Source organism: Strix aluco, chromosome 5, assembly GCF_031877795.1.
Source record: "Strix aluco isolate bStrAlu1 chromosome 5, bStrAlu1.hap1, whole genome shotgun sequence".
NCBI lineage: Eukaryota > Metazoa > Chordata > Aves > Strigiformes > Strigidae > Strix > Strix aluco.
The window spans coordinates 58,402,688-58,421,647 of NC_133935.1; the positions used below are offsets into that span (position 1 = coordinate 58,402,688).

The window sequence follows — 18,960 nt, forward strand, 5'->3', positions numbered from 1 at the left end:
ATTTCCAGGCTGGACATTGTAGACACAGGCAGATCTCTGAGAACTTCAGAAAAATCTCCAAACTTAAAAATAGATTAAAAAATAATCAGCAATTTTCAAAAATACCGATACAAATGTTTACTAAAAAAGTAAATACACAGATCCTTTTAATCCTGTATTTTTTAACAATTACGCTACATTCTCTCAGGGATAACTGAAGTAATGCTCACATGACCAAATATCCACATGCTTTGCTCTATGTTCATTTTCTGAGCATGCAATAGGTTTTGGCAAATTTTTGTTTAAAAGAATGGGGATTTGGAAACTCACCAAGATGAACTTCCCAAAGAAGATCCTTGGAGAAAATATGAGCCTGTCTATTGAAAATATTTCCACCCTCTGAAGTACTGCTGAAATAATTGTTAACTCTTTCAGAGCTGAAAAGGGGATCAATATTATTCAGATATTCTACACCCTCTTACTCAGAATATGGTTAAAAAAAAAAAAAAAAGGAAATTTTATGCCCTATGTCAACACATCTATTTACATTAAGTACAAAATAACTCCTGTACTGTGAATATAAATTAGTATTATAACCCCAGACAATAGCGCAACTATTTATCAGTGAGACACTTACATTCCAGGCAGCACTTTTCATGCATGTGTAAGTACCAGTAGATTCATGTGATTTCCTAAATCAAGGCCTTTAACTGAAGCAAATTTAGTCTCTGATTGCCTATTAGCAACCTTTGGGAAAATCTTTTATTGGCTAACTTTTATTACTTTGAAGCTAATTGCTATGAGAATACAGAATGGATGTGCACAGCGAAACAGACCACTTACTACTATTTGCACATAATTCTATTTCGGATACTTGCTACTAAATGGTGAAAATCAGGACAATTATTTCAACTTAAAAAGCTGCTCTAGTTGTTATTAAACACCTACAATCAATTTGCAAGCAATTAGCATTTTTATCATCGTATGTATAAGAAGGATAAAGACACAGTCATTCACACAGAAGAGCTAAGCAAGATTTTAAAACTCTGATAAACAGCTTAGAAAAAATAATATAAAACTGTGGATATATCAAAGAATGGTCAGAAACACATTATCAAGCAAATGCACAATATTTAGAAATTTGTGGAAAACTCTTTCAGTTATAAACTGTAGTTAATATGACAAATAAACAATCCTAAGAATTTTATACAGAGCAATGGTAAAGAGTGCAAACACATGTATTTCTACCTGCTGCTCCTTATATCAAGTGTATAACATTGTTTTAAGTAGTAGTAAATGTTTGTTGGCTTAAAGGAAGAGAAGTGATACAACAAAAAAGCAGTATGTGTCTAATTAAAACCAAACTGCCACAGCCTAAAGCCTACAACAAGCATTTCATAAAAACTCTACAACAGAGTAAGAGGTTTTGTAAAGCATCTGGGTTTTGATAGTTGATTCCAAGAGTGCTGCATTTGATTCCAGTATCATGTTAATCTAAGAAGCATTCTTGAACTACTTAAAATCAGTGGTTTATCATGCTGCATTGGTTTCCATCTGGATATAAAAAATTATGAAGAAAACCAGTTTGCAAAATGGATAGAACATAAGCTATTTTTGAGTACATCCGTGCTTGCTTGGCATGGAAAAGGCTAGCTATCCCACTCGTCGGAATTCATCATGTTTTAAATAATCAACATATCCTACCATTTTGTGTGAGTTTAGTGGAGCAGAGAAAGGACGTAATCCAGAAGGACTCTTTAGTGGTTTTTACTGCTTGGCTGTTGTTTCCTAGGAAAATTCCCTTTGAAAAGGGGAGTTTGAGGTAGCGACCAGAATCCTGAAGGTTTGTGTTCTCTTCACACTGTAAAAACAAACCTGTTAAAATAACTGTACTGCATAAAAACAAAGGACCAAATCCCTAAATTATATGAATTATTATAATTTCTCTGCCAGAAACCAAAGAATTTTCACTATACCTGCTGCAACTTTGGTTTTGGATCATAGCTTCATATCTGATATTGAAGTCTAACAAATTTGCACAGGTTGTGTCAAATGAATAGCTACAAATTTTGGTGTTAAAATCTAAAATTTATCTGGGAGCATATCAAATCCTCTGAACAAAGAGACAACTGTTAAACGTGGAAACAAAATTCCACAAATCTGAAATACCTCTAAAAATGGTAACATTGAGTAGATCTGCATAAATAAGCTTGCCTGATTTTCCAGCTTCATAAGAGGGTATTATGGGGTTCACTTTGTGTGTTTTAATTGAACTTACCTTTGTGAAATCCATTATAAATACAATGTAATATAATAGTAAGACTTGGTAAAACCAGTGCACTGAAACACATACCCAGATTCAATTGCAGTTTGTAACAGGAAGCTTAATATTAAACAATCAGCAATGGATATTTTAACAGTGACAAGATTATCACTCATTTGGTAATGAATACAGACTTTCTCAACCTAATGCTTCTAGGCATTTAAAGTATGTTCCAGAGAAATCATTACAGCTAATGATTACTAATTCAAATTACCTTGTGTACAATGAGTTCATGGGTGCCATCTGGTAGAGTCCTCCCATTTTCCTGCATCAGGGGCACGAAAGAAAAGCCAAACAACTTCTTCTCACCCTTTTCTTTTGCTGAAACGCATATGTAAATAGCAGCACTTAAAGTTAATATTATACACTTTAGACAAAATAAATGGATATAATACAACATAAGAAAGTATACTGGAAGGTATTTGCAGCTAGTCAAGACAGATTATTTTAGATTTCTTTTCAGATTTGCACATTATCTCCTGTAATGGTTCCTTTTATCTTACTGTAAATCAGAGAGCAGTATAACGGAATGATCTGGTATTTATAAATGACAAATAATGGAAGCCACCAAATATACAGTCTTAGCAATATACAGAATGCCAGGAAACCCAAATGTGACCTAGCCAGTCCAACATGAAGAGAAAAGGATTTTTTTGGTGACAGTTATCCCCTATAGTAGCTTCTACCTACTGGTCTCCATTTTAGGTCAGCCTCAGGCTACACCGCACTATTTTCAAACAAGGCACCTGCCTCTATAGATATGACTGAAGATGTCACTGTTCCTTACACGAATGTTAGACAGCAGATAACATTTTCAAACTTGGATGTCTAAGCTCAAATTCTAAAACTCACCTATCACCTAAGTGTAAAGCAGAGTACAAAACACTGAGATGGCATAGGTTTTACTGAAGCCACTGAGTGCAGAAGATGAACACTTTTGAAAATCAAGCAATTTTTCCTCAAATGTGTGTATGTATGGCTTTTGAGCCTGGTTTAGCACAGTTGGGGTGGGTAGGCAATCATTACAAAAACATCCAACTTCTACTGCATGGGAAAGATTGTGCAAAAATTTATCACCTGTTTGAAACACACCACTGATGTTTTTCCTTTATTATTTCATACCTCATAAAAGAAATATTAAAAAGAAATTAATGCAAATTTCTTCCCATATTACCTGTTCCTTACATTCTGAAGTTTATGTATCCAAAATCTAAGTATACTATCACTTATTGTGTGTGCCATTTTCCACACATAATTAATCAAATTTTGCTATATCTACATCATCAAAAAAGATGGACAATTTTATCCACCTTCTTCTACAAGCTTGACAGCTATGAAACCCGTCTCTAATACCTTGGTATGCAGAATGTGAACTGGGACCTTAATTTTTACCTCAAAATCATCTCTAAAATTGTTCAGAATGTTTAGAGAATTTTGGAATTTTATTTTATAAGTAAAAAAAAAAAAGGCAATACAAAACTGATGTTAATTGACCATGATATATCTACATATGTTTCCCACTGGTTGGATTGCTAAACATGTACTAAGGAACAGGTATAATTTTGGATAATTCACCAGGTAAATTCTAAATTTGCATTTTGAGTTTACCTGAAATTCTGTTTATATTTGTAGCTGCAATGTTGTCTATTTCTACGTTATAAAACTAGGCTGGTTTCTCCTTGTATTCCGGCTTTACGAAAGCACTGAGTTCCACCAAGTAGAGCTGCAAGCCTGAGAAGCTGTGTCATGAAAGCGTTACAGAGAAAGTTCATGCAGCTGTCTCTTTCCTGAGGTATTATGGAAACTCATGTGCTGACGCAGCTGTAATGGAGAGTACTAGCAGAAGTCATGAACAGCACTTACTGGAACAGTGCCGGAATTCACAGCGGATGTGTGCTCCTCTGAACTTATCCACAGGAATAGGAAGTTTCAGAAGCTCAGCCCATCTGGGACCATTGTTATGATAAAGCACAAAAGAATGGTACTCGCTGGCTGGTGGCTCTCCAGAGCCGAATGAGATAAAATCCTAATGAAGAAAAAATATGATTAAAGATTTAAAGATAGATTAGTTCGCTGGTAAGATGTCATCAAGGACTGCTCTCCCAAGGAAGAGTATTTAATATTTACATTCATATCATGAATGCCACATGTGGTACGATGCTCAGTATCTTAAAACCCACAAAATTAGCACTTTGTTAATACTTGCTAATTAGAAAAAATGGCAAGAATCATCCACAGCGATGAGAATCAAAGTATTATACAGGGGGAACTGGGTGATCAGAAAGGCTTAAGCAACGAACGTGATGCGGAGTCCCATGACGCAGCATGGTCTATCCAGTGTTATGCCCAAGCAACAGACAAGAATAACTGGAACAAGAACAGACCAGGCTCAAGGTATTTAGTCCTCTGAAATAAGCCTGTAACTCTGCTGTTATCAGTGGTACATCCCAGCATGAAAAAAAAAAAGAAATCTGGATTCCCTGATTCGGAAGAAGCAAATTGTTGGTTGACTTTGCAACACCTATGACTGTCTCTCCACAGCAATGTAGGCAAATGGATTTGTCCAAGTCCTGACTTGGGGATACCTATTAATTCTCTGTGGGAAAGGTAAGCTGTAGCTCTTCTCCTTAGCAATTATAAGGGATCACCTTTGCATCTCAATATCCCTTTTTTTAGTGTGTATATATATATAAAAAGATAAACACACACTTAAGTATATATAGTTATGTATATAAATATATATAAAATATATAATTTATATAAAATATGTAAGTTATATATAAAATACATTGCATGCCATGCATTTATACACACAATCTCACTTCACATATTCATACACATGCATACAATTTGCACCAGACAATTTGTGTCAGCTTTTCTTCATTTTGTCACCACACAGCCCTCAAAATCATGAGGAACATGTGAAAAAAGTACTCTCAAATAAAAGGAAAAAAAATTATGCTAAATATGTATGGAAAAGGTTGAAGGTGAAGAGAAATCTTTTGGTACAGAAAAAAATCTGAGAAACAGTAATCTATTAATAATTAAAATATAAACCAGTGCCTGTTATTGGGCTATCAGCAGCAGCATGCAATCTAATCTGAAGAAAAGAAGGAACATTATTCTTTTATTGACACATGGTGATTTCTGCATCAAGGATCTGTGATTTATTAAAATCAGACAAAAAATTGAAAATGATCAAAACACGTTCTGTGTAACATGAGAAAATGCATACCTACTAAGAAGAATTATTATGAAATAAAAAATTCTCCAAAACTTGATCTTGCTTCAACATTTTCCACATCTTAATGGAATCTTTAGTTATTTGGTTGGCTATTATTGGTGTTTTTCTGAATCACATAACTGATCACAGAAATAAAACAAACATGCATTTTATAAAGGTTTTAGGCAAAGTGGAAATATTTTTAATATCTAAGGATAGCAAAAGATAAACATGACCTTTCCAAAGCAATTTTGTACTCTTCAAGCAATGCCACAAAAGATGATTTACATCTGAAAAAGTGTGTCAAAATTAACTACAGCAAAGAAAAACATACAACAAAGATACCTTTAAAATTTGACCACTGCTGTCCACGACGTGCATTGTCACTTCCACATTTCTGGCCACACTTTTCCCTCCTTTCTCAAATTCTCCTCTTTCTACAGTAATATATAAATCATTCCTCATTTCACCTATAAAAAACCCCAAATCAAACATAAAGTGTATCAAAGTCAGCTCAACTTGCTTTTTGCTTTTAGTACCTTAGTAGATTTTCATCTTCTTTTTCAAAGCAGGAATAGTATCACACCCACATATTTATCAGTATTTTCAGATTTTAAATAATAACAATTGTTTCATAAACCAAGAAAACCAACAAAGCTTCATCAAAGCCCAGGAGATGATCTGACATACTAAACCAATTCTAGGGGCTTTTACTCCTTTAGCTCTTTTTGGTCTTCACAATGGCAACCTCTAGCTGTAACAAAGCTGGTGTCTAGCTTCACCTCATTTAATTTCTCTTTTAATGTAAGGCAATATTAATGTATTTTCTTTCAATTTGTAATTATTACTTTTATCTGTTTAATGTCTCCTTGAAGAACTGATTAGAACTTTTTTACACTTAATCTCAAAATAGTGTATTACTTCGAAGCAGCAAAAAACAAGAGGTTGGTGTTCTTTCCATTAGAAGAGTAGGCTTCCCAGATTGCTAGCATTCAAATCTGTCTTTCTGATCTAAAAGATCTCAATACATTTTACATTAACAGGGTGTTCCAAAGTTTACTAGCAAAAAGTTAGCTTAGCTTACATTCTGCATGTTGGAAATGCTTCTGAGAAATTAAAATTTTCATCAACATATTCAAACTACAAATCCAACACAGGCACTACCTAAGTGTGACACAGTATTTACAAGTTATTAAATACTGCTGGCATATTTAAATTTAAATTCTTTGCACGTTCATACAGTAACATGCTAAGTATTCTGTCAGACCATAACCAGATCTTCTGGATGCGATCAATGGTAATTTTATTTTAGTTTCAGTTAACACAAACCGCAAAGTTTATAGTTGATGAAAGGAAGAAAGATTGGTTGGCAGTTGTGGGGGGACAGGATGGGGGTGAAGCAGTACTGGTGGTGACTGGAGTGGCGTAGTAGGGAAGACCCAATTTTCTGTTTGAAGATGGTAAATCTATTTCTAAAAAGTGTAAACAAATCTAGCTTTGGACAAACATTAACAGATCTACTTGGAAGCAACTGGACTTTTCTTGTGAAACAGAAAAACGAAGGACAAATGCATCATAATTAGGAGCATCTTCTAAAATTCTAATTTCTAGATTTGGTAGAAAAAGGAATTGAGAATATATGCTTTCATCTAGTGAAATGCAAGTTTAGCAAAATGGGAATATCCTCTTTTAATAAAGTAGATTTTCACAGAGCACTGGGGAAATCCAGTATGACAGTTTTGTGTATTTATAGGTGTACCACTGAGAAGTCAGACATGAGATGGATACTTGTACTGTGGATAAAGTTAATTAACAGATATGTAACTGATAAATAATTAGTGCATCCTCAATTTCTAGCTTCATTTTAATGTGCAAGCAGAATTTGACCTGCTTGAACTTTCCAGGATATTTTCACGTTTCACATTTCTTGCATTTATTTTACTGCATGCAACTCTCCAGTGACTTTTAAGTACCGGAAACCATGAACCTGCTACAGCCTTCTAATATTTTTATAACATTATTCCATTACTGTATGCAAAATAATTAAACGATACCTCCAAAGCACAATCTAAACCACTGCCAATTTTTTTTTTTTTTTTTTTTTTTAAAAGGCAAAAGGAAACTGCTATATTATCAAGCCCTCAAGAACTATGCACATAAAAAGAGGGGGGGGGAATCTGCTATTGTATTACCTTATTATCAATTATCTTCTGAAAACTATGGACAGATGATAGAATACAGTCAGACAGAACAAACAGAAACAAGTACCAGGACCAGATGGTGTTCACTTAAGAGTTTTGTGTAAAGTCAAGGATGAAGGAGCTGAATTACTAATAAGTGTGTGCAATCACTGAATCAATCTCTGGCTCCTGGTGGGAACTCGGTTCAAAATAAGCAAAAGGTGGTGGTTACTCAGGTTAACAGACAGCAAGACTTGTAAAAAAAACCCCACAAAAGCAACCCCAAACCAAAAACTAAACACAAATCAAAACCTTTTCAAAGGATGTTGTGAATGTGAGAAATGTGTAAGGGTTCAAGGGAAGAATGGAGAAGTTGTGGAAGGAGGATCCACTAAAGGATATGAAACAGACCATCACAAGCAGCTCAGGAAATCCCTTGAGTTGAAAATAGCTGGAGGCTGAGAGAAGATCAGGGGGTAATGGCCATACATGCGTATATGCATGCTCGGTTCTTACTCTTCTTTAGGTGTCTGTTTCCAGAACTCGGCTAGATGGGCCCCTGGCCTGAATCAGTAACGCTGTTCTTACGTTTATTCAAGTCACAAAATTACCCTTAAAACTACTACATTCTGATTACTTCCACATTGCAGTAATATTTTATTATAAAAGTTTTAGAATGTAGTACTGTATGGTTACCAAAGAGCATGCAGTATGTTGGATCCTTGCTTAGCATATGCTTATACTAGGATTGGTTCTAGTTAGTGCTGGCAGTTGGTTACATTCAGAAAAAATGACAACACAGAGTAATCAGAGAAGCTTTGTTATATAACTGATTTTAGCAAACTACTTGTAGTTGCAGCAATTTCTCTTTAAAGATTAACTTGAATTCTACATGTATTTGTGCTACATTCAGTTATTATTTTCATTTATCAGCAGGGAATTAATTCAATTTTCCATGGGGTCTTCAGTGAAACATAACCAAATAACCATTTCCACCACAAATTTCATGCCCTAGCCCAGATGAAACTCAGTGAAAACTGTATTTTTCCTTTTTAAACAGAGTAAACTGTACAGGATTTAAATGCAAATGAACATGACAGTGGAACAGGTTGCCTAGAGAAGTTGTGGATGCCCTATGATTGGAAGTGTTCAAGGTCAGGCTGGACATGGTTTTGAACAACCTAGTCTAGTGAAAGATGTCCCTATCCATGGTGGGGCAGGGATGATGATCTTTAAAGATCAAGATGATCTTTAAAAGTCCCTTCCAATCCACACCATTCTATGATTCTATGCAAAAATAAGAAAGGATTTCTAAAAGAAGTAATCAGAGCTTCACAGAAGCAGGCTTTCAAAAACAGTGTCTGCATTTTAAAGTTTTTAAAAAAATCCAAACCCATTGAGTTTCACCTTTTTAATTGTCAGAAGAAATCAAATCACATGGAAAAAGAGACACAGGAGTACGATGTACTTTCACAAATATTGTCCTGTTCTCCTCTTACAGAACCTTGGCAGAGATTGTAATCAATGTCATGAGAGGATTGTTCAGATGAATTTTGTCCTGATCCACATCCATTCAGGAAGCTCTACTCCCTTTTCAATGTCTCAGAGAAAATCAAGACACGTGGGTCATGTTATTGGAAGAAAATGCCAGATTTTCTTCATTATCATGCAACACAAATTCAATCCAAGAGGAGACTAAGTCTCTCATGCTATATGAGGAATAACAATGTTTTACATGGAAATGAATAGAAAAGCAGAAGGGAGATAACTGAAATAGACTGGAAAATTAATCAAAAAGAATGCAAACTATGGGCTATGTATCAAGGGTACAGTCTGCATCAGACATGGAACAGGAGCCTCCTTTTCTCAAAGTATGTGGCATATCTGATATTTCATCACCCTTACAAAAATGTAGGTTTTAGTTTAAATTTGGCCTTCTGTCTGGATTTGTATGCACACATATTTCACTATGGGTTTAAAAAAGATCACTACCTGAAATCAAAATGTAAGAAAATCAACTATATTGAACTTGCATAGTTCAGGCATTAAGAATTTAAAAACATGCTCCTGACAAATCTTCAGCATAATATTTGTATGAACATATTAAAAATAAAAGCTCATAAAACCCGAAAGTCAATGGGGTTGTAAAAATCAAGCACAAAGCCTTATTAGAAAACAGCTGAGGGTAAAAAAGAAAGAGGATTTGGAAACTAAACTTCACTCTGGAAAGGAAAAAGGAAAGAAAATTATAATAAAAACTTAGACAAATATATTTAGATCCAAATTTTAAAAATTATTTCACTCTCAATATATTGCTCTGGAGATAGCTTAGTCACTTTTACTTCCTCAGTGTAGAAATGCCATTGCTTCAGTCTTCCTTAACAGAAATTCTCTCCAAAAATTGAGATTGTCCTTGAAAAAATAAGTTAGGGCATTCTTTTGTGGCTTCTCTTCCAGTAAAAAGAATTCCAACTTCCTCTATAAAGTATTCAAACATCAGCAAATTGTTGAATTTATCTATATTCCTTTAACTGATCTTTTTCATTTATGGCAACTGTAATTATATATTTGATTACAAGAACATGTACCATTTTTCTATGGGATTTTTGCCTTAACCATTATACCAGACAGCTAATTCTGACAGATTAAATCATCTTCTTTTCACTAAGAGGGGCAATTACAGCCATAAGTAGCACTGAAAGGCAAAGTCCTGCTGAATATCTGAATTCTGAGGTAGACTTTGGTGAGTATGAATGGTATCTTCAGCTAAAGTATCTGCACGACTCAAATCTCTCCTAGGTGTTTGCATTTCAGTTAAAACATCCAATGGTTATTTTCTGCATGAAGTTTGGTACAGGAATAAGCAACTGAAAACAATATTGAAAATGATGCTCAACTTTAACGTGACAAGCCTACCTCCACCTATAATGAAGTTGTGTGTTATGAAAGATTTAGATCACTTGAAAGCATTCATTTCACAAGAAAGGGCAGCTCATTTTTCCCTGTTGTTATGGAGCATTTCCATCCCCTGACTCCTGTTGTGACAGTTTTCTTTCAACTTTCTGAATTCACCAGGGCTTCCGGACTGTGCAATGACCATGTGGATATCAACATCCAGTTATTAACACTGCTAACTAGTATAGGGTCAAACCCCATTATAAGTCAGCTTTAACTGGGACTGACATACAGTTTTCTGGATAAGGAAAGACTATAGAATGGTGAACCACACACACTAAGGTCATAAAACATATTTTGTGAAGCTAAACCACATAAGTCTCCTTAGAAGTGAAGGACGCTTCTAGACATGTGGGTTATGAGACCTGAGTCAACAGAAGCTAGAGAAAAGCAAATTGAAGAAGCCATGTGTTGCATTTCTGCGTTGTCTGAATCATTTCACTTCTTAAAAAGCTGCTTATGTTGGCAAAGCTACTTTCTGGCCACTATCCTAATAAAAAATGAAGTTAACGTGTTACAGCCAACCATAGGTAAGGCAGAAGGTTGTTGTACATTGGATGTGAGCTGACAAACAACAAAGCAGGAAAAAAAAAGTTGGTGTTGGTCCCTGTGAGAGTAGGAAGTAATGAGCTGTGTTTTGGAAAAATGGCAGAACTGTGAGTATCAGAGAGTGTATCCAGTGATGCTGTGTTTTCTTACTTCAGACAATAATGCAATGTGTTGAAAAAGGGCATCAGTATATTCTGTCCTAACTACAGAAGTGGCCCGTTAACCCCAACACTTTGGCACTACTTAGTTAGCACCCTATCATTTCACCTCTTTGGCTAATCAAAACCGGATCTTTAAATTTTAAAAGCTACAGACTGAAGCACTCGTACAAGAGCTTCTACTATGAAGTGAGGGCTAGAGCTACATTGAAATTGAAGTTCTGTAGAATTTAACAAAAAAAACATAAAGCTGCAGCGATGTGGATGACTGCACAGCCCTAACTTTCCTGTGCAGCGCAAGTGTTCAGTGCACATTCTGCAGGGATATTTACTCTGGTACGTGAATTTAATTGTATGTAAAGCTGCTGAATTGAAATGTCTGGGTTGCGAAATCAAAATGTATACAGCACAGCATTGGTAGTACCTGCCTCTTCTTACGGTCCTGCTAATACATTTCGGGTTTGACCTGGCAAAGATATCTTGAAATCTTTATATATCTTGAAAAATACCTTGAATATTTATAGGCTAAGAGAGGAAAAACTCTAAACCCTTCTTGCCCCGGATGTAGGTGCTAACTAGGCACATTACAGATCAAGGTTTCTGACCTGAAAAGAAACAGAAGAAGCTTCATGACTTCAACTAGCAATGAACTGTCCAAGGGCTGGACAGGACTGGAGTACAGAGACCTGATCAGCATCAATTATATGAAAGAGGCAATTACAAGGAGCAGGAGGAAAGGCCAATTAAAGTCGAAAAAAACCCACAACACAAGTCAGACTGCTGGAGGACACACTTAGCTAATGGAGGTCAGCCTTCCTGAACCTGCCAACTAAAAAACCACTAATTTTAAATAACCAGTAAAGACAGAAGAGACAGGAGTAATTTGCAGGTTGGAGATGACAATGCATGCTCAGGGGTCCTATTATCTCCACCGTGCAGTTTCATTATGGGATGGCTCCGCAGGCTCCCTTTCCCTCATAGGTAGGAGGTGGCATCATCGCTATTCAGGACCTGCGTACAAGCACTGGTCTGCTGCCCAGCTATGGCACCTACGTGCAAGCTCTCCCCAGCTCACAGAAGCTTGAATGCTCCCACAGAACCTCAGGTGAGAGGAACGGCAGGCAATCACTAGTAAGGAGAAGGTCAGATCAGGACAAGCATCAGGAGAGCATTTGCATGCATGTATTGTTTGTTCATTTATTTTTTTAGAAACATTTGTACTAACCTAAGCGTCAAAGTAATGATTCTTCATCACAAACTGTTTTTAAACATACACTGAGGAAGCTGTACATTACAATTGCAACACAGATACTGTAACAACAAGACTTTTCTCATATTCCAAGTACATTTAGAACTGTAGAATTTCTTGTAGCATATTAATATGGAACAAGGTTTTCAAGCTACCATAGCTATCAAAGATCAAGGGTAGCTGTCTTTGTTAGAAAAAGAAAGTTTAGTTTGCCAGCAATCCTTGAAAAGCTTTCTAGTGAAATACGTTTCAATTTGATTTAGTACTGTAACAAACCACAGCATGATCGTATCTGAACAAGATAGCATCACTGATAGTTACAGCTTTCAGTGTGCAAATCTAAACTGTCCTGACAGCAGCCGCTAATTTAAAAATAATTACACAGAACTCACTAGGAGCTTTTGTTAGGAACTGCTTTTTTGAAAGCTTTCCTCAGAATTATAGGTCTTTTAGAACCATGATTTGAAAAGAAGCAGAAAACATTATTTTGTTTAGATAAAGTTCCTGTTCATTTATGTCTCTGTAAAATACAAGCTAATCAGTTGCTTTGTTTTATACCCTAAACATGACTTCGACAGCTCTTAAAACAATTTGAGTTGTAGAGACTGAAAATCTCTGGATGTGGCACAGACAAAATGGTATTTTGTCCCCAATGGTATTGGGGATGTGTGGCTGGAGAGCTGTCTGGAAGAAAAGGATCTGGGGGTTCTAATTGACAAGCAGCTGAACATGAGCTGGTGCCCGGGTGGCCAAGAAAGCCAACAGCATCCTGGCTTGTATTAGAAATAGTGTGACCAGCAGAAGTAGGGAGGTGATAGTCCCCCTGTACTCTGCACTGGTGAGGCCACACCTGGAGTATTGTGTCCAGTTTTGGGCACCTCAATACGAGAGAGATATCAAGGTGCTGGAACGAGTGCAGAGGAGGGCAACGAAGCTGGTGAAGGGCCTGGAGAACAAATCCTATGAGGAGCGATTGAAGGAGCTGGGACTGTTCAGTTTGAGGAAGAGAAGGCTGAGGGGAGACCTCATCACTCTCTACAACTACCTGAAAGGACATTGTAGAGAGGTTGGTGCTGGTCCCTTCTCACAGGTAATTAGCAATAGAATGAGAGGGAATGGCTTTAAACTCCAACAGGGGAGGTTTAGACTGGACATTAGGAAAACAATTTTCACAGAAAGAGTGGTCAGACAGTGGAATAGGCTGCCCAGGGAGGTGGTGGAGTCACCATCCCTGGATGTGTTTAAGGGTCGTTTAGATGAGATGTTGGGGGATATGGTGTAGGGGAGAACTTGTAGAGTAGGGCTGATGGTTGGACTCGATCCCAAGGGTCTTTTCCAACCTGAATGATTCTGTGTGATTCTGTATTATCCAGGATGTAAATCTTGTGGATACAAAATGTTTTGGAGAAAAGGTCCTTAGAATACTTTGTAGAATGGGACAAGATTGTGTAGCTGCTATCTGTGGGAAGATCTCAAAAAAAACATGTAGAAGGTGATTTTAACTTGAGGAGAGAGCTAGGGACCCTTAGTCCACCTTGCCTCCTACCCTCTGAGTCAATCCATGCCATCTATGTCTTTTAGCAGCTAGGATGTTCTATGATGTTACTATCCATGCTGATATACTGACAGTAACAATCAAAGCTCGAAAATAAAAGACAAGGGCAGGCAATCTTCCCTCCCTTTGCAGCCCAGTAAACTTGGAACTGGCCCAGCTGAAGTTATGATAAGAAAAAGCAGTTTACAGAAAGACATGGAACAAGACAGAAGAGCTCAATTCAAAAGTAGGTGCCCTTATGTCTGGGTGATTCAGCACTGACCACCAGCATCTTAGCCTAAATTTCAACAAGTTAACACTACAAGCTCATTACCTTTGCAGTAGTCGCAACCTGGAGGTTGTAAATACGTTAACTATCAAAATATATGTGTTTATTAATATATACACTTTGGGGAGTCAGGAAGAAGAGATTAAGTCCTGGCATATTATAGGAACACTAAATTCTTCCTAATGCCTTTCTGGCAGTTGAACTTTGATGATTTCATAGAATCATAGAAGAGTATGGGTTGGAAGGGACCTTTAAAGGTAATCTAGTCCAACCCTCCAGCAATAAGCAACTAGATCCACTAGATCAGGCTGCTCAAAGCCCCGTCCAACCTGACCTTGAACACTTCCAGGGAGGGGCCATCTACAACCTCTCTGGGCAACCTGTTCCAGTGTCTCACCACCCTCACAGCAAAGAATTTCTTCCCGATATCCAGTGTAAATCTATCCTCTTTTAGTTTAAAACCACCACCCCTTGTCCTATCACAACAGCCTCTACTAAAAAGTCTGTCTCCACCTTTCTTATAAGCCTTCTTTAAGTACTGGAAGGCTGCAGTAAGGTCTCCCTGGAGGCCAACTTCTCAGCCTGTCTTCATAGAAGATGCTCCATCCCTCTGATCATTTTTGTGGCCCTCCTCTGGACCCACCCCACAGGTCCATGTCTTTCCTGTACTGAGGACTCCAGAGCTGGACACAGTGCATCAGGTGGGGTCTCACCTCGACCTGCTGACCATGCTTCTTTTGATGCAGCTCAGGATACAGCTGGCTTTCTAGGCTGCAAGTACACATTGCCAGCTCATGTCCAGTTTTCCACCCACCAGTACCCCCAAGTTCTTCTCTGAAGGGCTGCTCTCAACCCCTTCATCCCCCTGCCTGTGCAGATACTGGGGGTCGCCCACATTCAGGTGCAGGACCTTGCACCTGGCCTTGTTGAACCTCATGAGGTTCACATGGGCCCACTTCTCAAGCTTGAACAGGTCCCTCTGGATGGCATCCCATCCCTCAGGCTTGTCAACTGCACCAATCAGCTTGATGTCATCTGCAAATTTGCTGAGGGTGTACTTGATCCCACTGTTTATATCATTGATGAAGATGTTAAACAGTACTGGTCCCAGTGCAGACCCCTGGGGGACACCACTTGACACTGATCTCTATCTGGCTATCTGGTCAACGCTGAGCTGTTGACCACTACCCTCTGGATGTGACCATTCAAACCACTTCCTTATCCACCGAACAGTCCATCAAATCCTTATCTCTCCAATTTAGACAGCAGGATGTTGCGGGGGACCATGTCAAAGGCCATACAGAAGTCCAGGCAGATGACATCTGTAGCTCTTCCCTTGTCCACTGATGTAGTCACTCCATCGTAGAAAGCCATGAGGTTGGTCAGGCAAGACTTGCCCTTGGTGAAGCTGTGCTGACTGGTTGAATTACCTCCATGTTCTCCATGTGCCTTAGCACAGCTTCTAGGAGGATCTGTTCCATGATCTTCCCAGGCACAGAGGCTGACAGGTCAGTAGTTCCCAGGGTCCTCCTTTCCACCCTTTTTAAAAATGGGTGCAATGTTTCCGTTTTTCCAGTCACTGGGGACTTCACCTGACTGCCATGACTTTTCAAGTATCATGGACAGTGGCTTGGCAACTACATTAGCCAATTCCCTCAGGGATGCATCTTGTCAAATCCCACAGACTTATATATGTTAAGGTTCCTCAGGTGGTCTTGAACCTGATCTTCTCTTACAGTGCGAGGGACTTTGCTCCCCCAGTCCCTGCCTTGAGGTTCATCCACTCAAGATGTGTGGGAAGAGAGACTGCGGCAAAAAAGTTTTTGAGTACCTCAGCCTTCTCCTCATCTGCTGTTACCAGTTTGCCAGTCTTGTTCATAAAGCGGGATATGTTCTCCTTGACCTTCCTCTTCTGGCTGACATACCTGTAAGAAGCTCTTATTATGCTTTGCAGCCTTTGCCAAGTTCAGCTCCAGCTGCACCTTGGCCTTCCTGACCCCATTCCTACACAACCGGGTAATGTCCCTGTAGTCTTCCCAGGATGCCTCCCCGTGCTTTCACTACCTGTGCATTTCCTTCTTGCCCTTTAGTTTGACCAGCATGTCTTTACTCAGCCATGCAGGTCTTTTGCCTTCCCTTCCTGATTTCTTACACATGATCCAGTTGTATTTAATTAAAAAAAAAATCAATTAAAAAAAATTCAAGTTAAGCAATCTGGCATCATTCATGAAAATCATAGTATAGAAGGATGTTATTCAAGAGAAGGGCATCCTTAAGGAGATCAGCTCAGGAAGATACAGGCACACTGCATTTCAAAAAGAATTTCATCACTGTAGGAAGTGAAATCCTATTACTGAAACAATTTCTTTTTTGCATTGTAGAAGATACCAAAAGAGTGGTTGGCTTCTTATCAGCAAATGTATTCAGCACTTTTAAGAAATGGGGCAAATCTCATTGACATGCTTGAAGCTGCCAGTAAAGGTGTGTCAGATTTAAAGACCTCCCCATATAGCAACACCTTGATTTCTCCATTATTGTGGCAAAGAACAACTTTGCTATTTGCGAGAAGCTTTTGCACAGACTCACAATAATTACTCACAACATGAGCAACATTCACACGACTCAAGAATGAGAAAATGTACTCGGTGCTTAAATATATATATATACAAAGGAAAGGTCTGAGATCAGGACCCTCTGGGTGATACTTGACAAAAACTTATTTGGGGCAGAGTGTGTGTCTGCATATAAGTATATGACAGGGGACGGGCAGAAAGAAATAAGACCATTTCTATTATTTATATATTGCTATCTAGTTTTAATATTATCACCATATTCTCGTTTATATAAGGCAAACATTAAAACAACTCTGCATGTGTTAGAATTTTGTGAGCATTAGTGACTTTGGTAACAGGCCTGCCTTTTTATTATTGGATTAAGTAAGCTTTGGCATTTAAATCAAAGGCAGAGGTGAATAAAGAGATTCCTTTTCTCAGTTACCTTCCTGTCCTTTTTCAACAGAGCATTATCTGCATTTTCAGCTTTACTACAGAAACTCTCAATAAGCCCTAAGAAACACTCCTCAGAAAACAAATGAGTAAGCAAATGAAATGCCCTTTACAAGGGATTCTCAAACTGCAATACTTTCAGATTTCAAATGGATTGTAGATCTACCATGTAAGACCCAATTGCTCTGTGGCTTTTTTTGTTCTTCCTTTTAACAATGAGATGTAAACCCAGTTGCTTTGAACAAGTGGGGAATAAAAGACTTACAAGCTTTTTTAACAGAAAACTTTGACCTGTTGATTTTGTATAGCTATGATATAAAGAAAATATTTCCAGCAGAATTTTGACAGACCATTTATTTTTACAGAGCTAAAGCATTCACTTGTTAGTTTGCTAGTGCTCCTTACATGGTTTATTGAACAAAGACTTCCAAGCCATAACTATCCTTGTATAAACTTCCCATGCATCACTGCTACTTATTCTATGCTCAAAAGAAAACCAGCTTACTCTTCTCCAAATACTGTAAACTGCAGAAGACCCTTTTCCCCATTCACTACTTCCAGAAACTTCAAATCAAGGGAAGTCTAATTAAATTATGGCTTTTCTTCCCTTTCCATAGTTCTGTTTTTCCTTCAGTTCCTAATGAACCAAGAAAATATGACAGAGGAGATGGGAAGAAGAAGGAAAACAGTATAGAAGTTCCTTGCACTTGTCTAAACAAGTGTGTAGTCATGTATTAGTATCCTTGTTTTCTCCAGTGACTTGTAGAAATGACAATTCCTTTGGTAGATAGGATCAAAGCTTTAAAAAAAAGTATTAAAAAAGGATTTGGAAAGCAGAGGATACTCCCCACAGAGTACTACAGTTTCATGAAAGGTCAAAATTCAGGGTGTCTTTACTCCACAATATTGCTTAAACATATTTTGTGTAAACTCATATATCTAGGCAATATTACCTTCAGTAATTAAAAATACATATTTCTGGATTCTTGGAAATCAGAACAGCAAACAATGGCAGGTGTTAAATGTAGGCTGTTTGTACTCCATACAGGATAAAGAAGATTGGAAAAATTCATACTACTGCTTGTGGGAGAAAAATGCTTAAGTGTGTCAGACATGTATTTCCTAGAATCAACAACTCTTTAATGAGTCCAAGCTCACTGACAAGATACAGACACTTATCATGACAAAGACAACAGATTCCCTAGCTTTCTTTACATTTTTGCTCTCCAGACAGTTATTCTAAGATTTGAAAGAGGGAATATGCTTCTAGTCAAAATCAAATCATTGAAAAATGCATGTTATCACAAGGATTGCATTTTGTGAGATCATTTGTATAAAAAGACAAATATTCTAGTTCGAGTTTCATTTTAAAAGCTTCTGAAAATAGAAAGTAAGAAAGACTGGAGAGTGTGTATTGCATATGAAAAGAATAAAAGACCTTTTAGTAATCCAGATGAGGGAGTAACAAGTCTATTCAGTAGCTTTCAAAGACAGGATTCTGATGAGATTTAACTGG

At 37.6% G+C, this 18,960-nt stretch overlaps 1 protein-coding gene across 1 annotated transcript in view; it reads right to left on the minus strand.

The window, feature by feature from the left end:
* Window positions 1-18,960, minus strand: part of DOCK4 (dedicator of cytokinesis 4) — a 255,555-nt gene that overhangs the window by 87,936 nt on the left and 148,659 nt on the right. Inside the window, exons 14-17 of the mRNA XM_074827524.1 lie at window positions 5,871-5,995; window positions 4,166-4,328; window positions 2,517-2,623; window positions 1,684-1,840 (exon numbers count right to left, since the gene is read on the minus strand). Of these exons, the coding sequence (XP_074683625.1) occupies window positions 1,684-1,840; window positions 2,517-2,623; window positions 4,166-4,328; window positions 5,871-5,995 (552 nt within the window). The remainder of the gene's footprint in view (window positions 1-1,683; window positions 1,841-2,516; window positions 2,624-4,165; window positions 4,329-5,870; window positions 5,996-18,960) is intronic.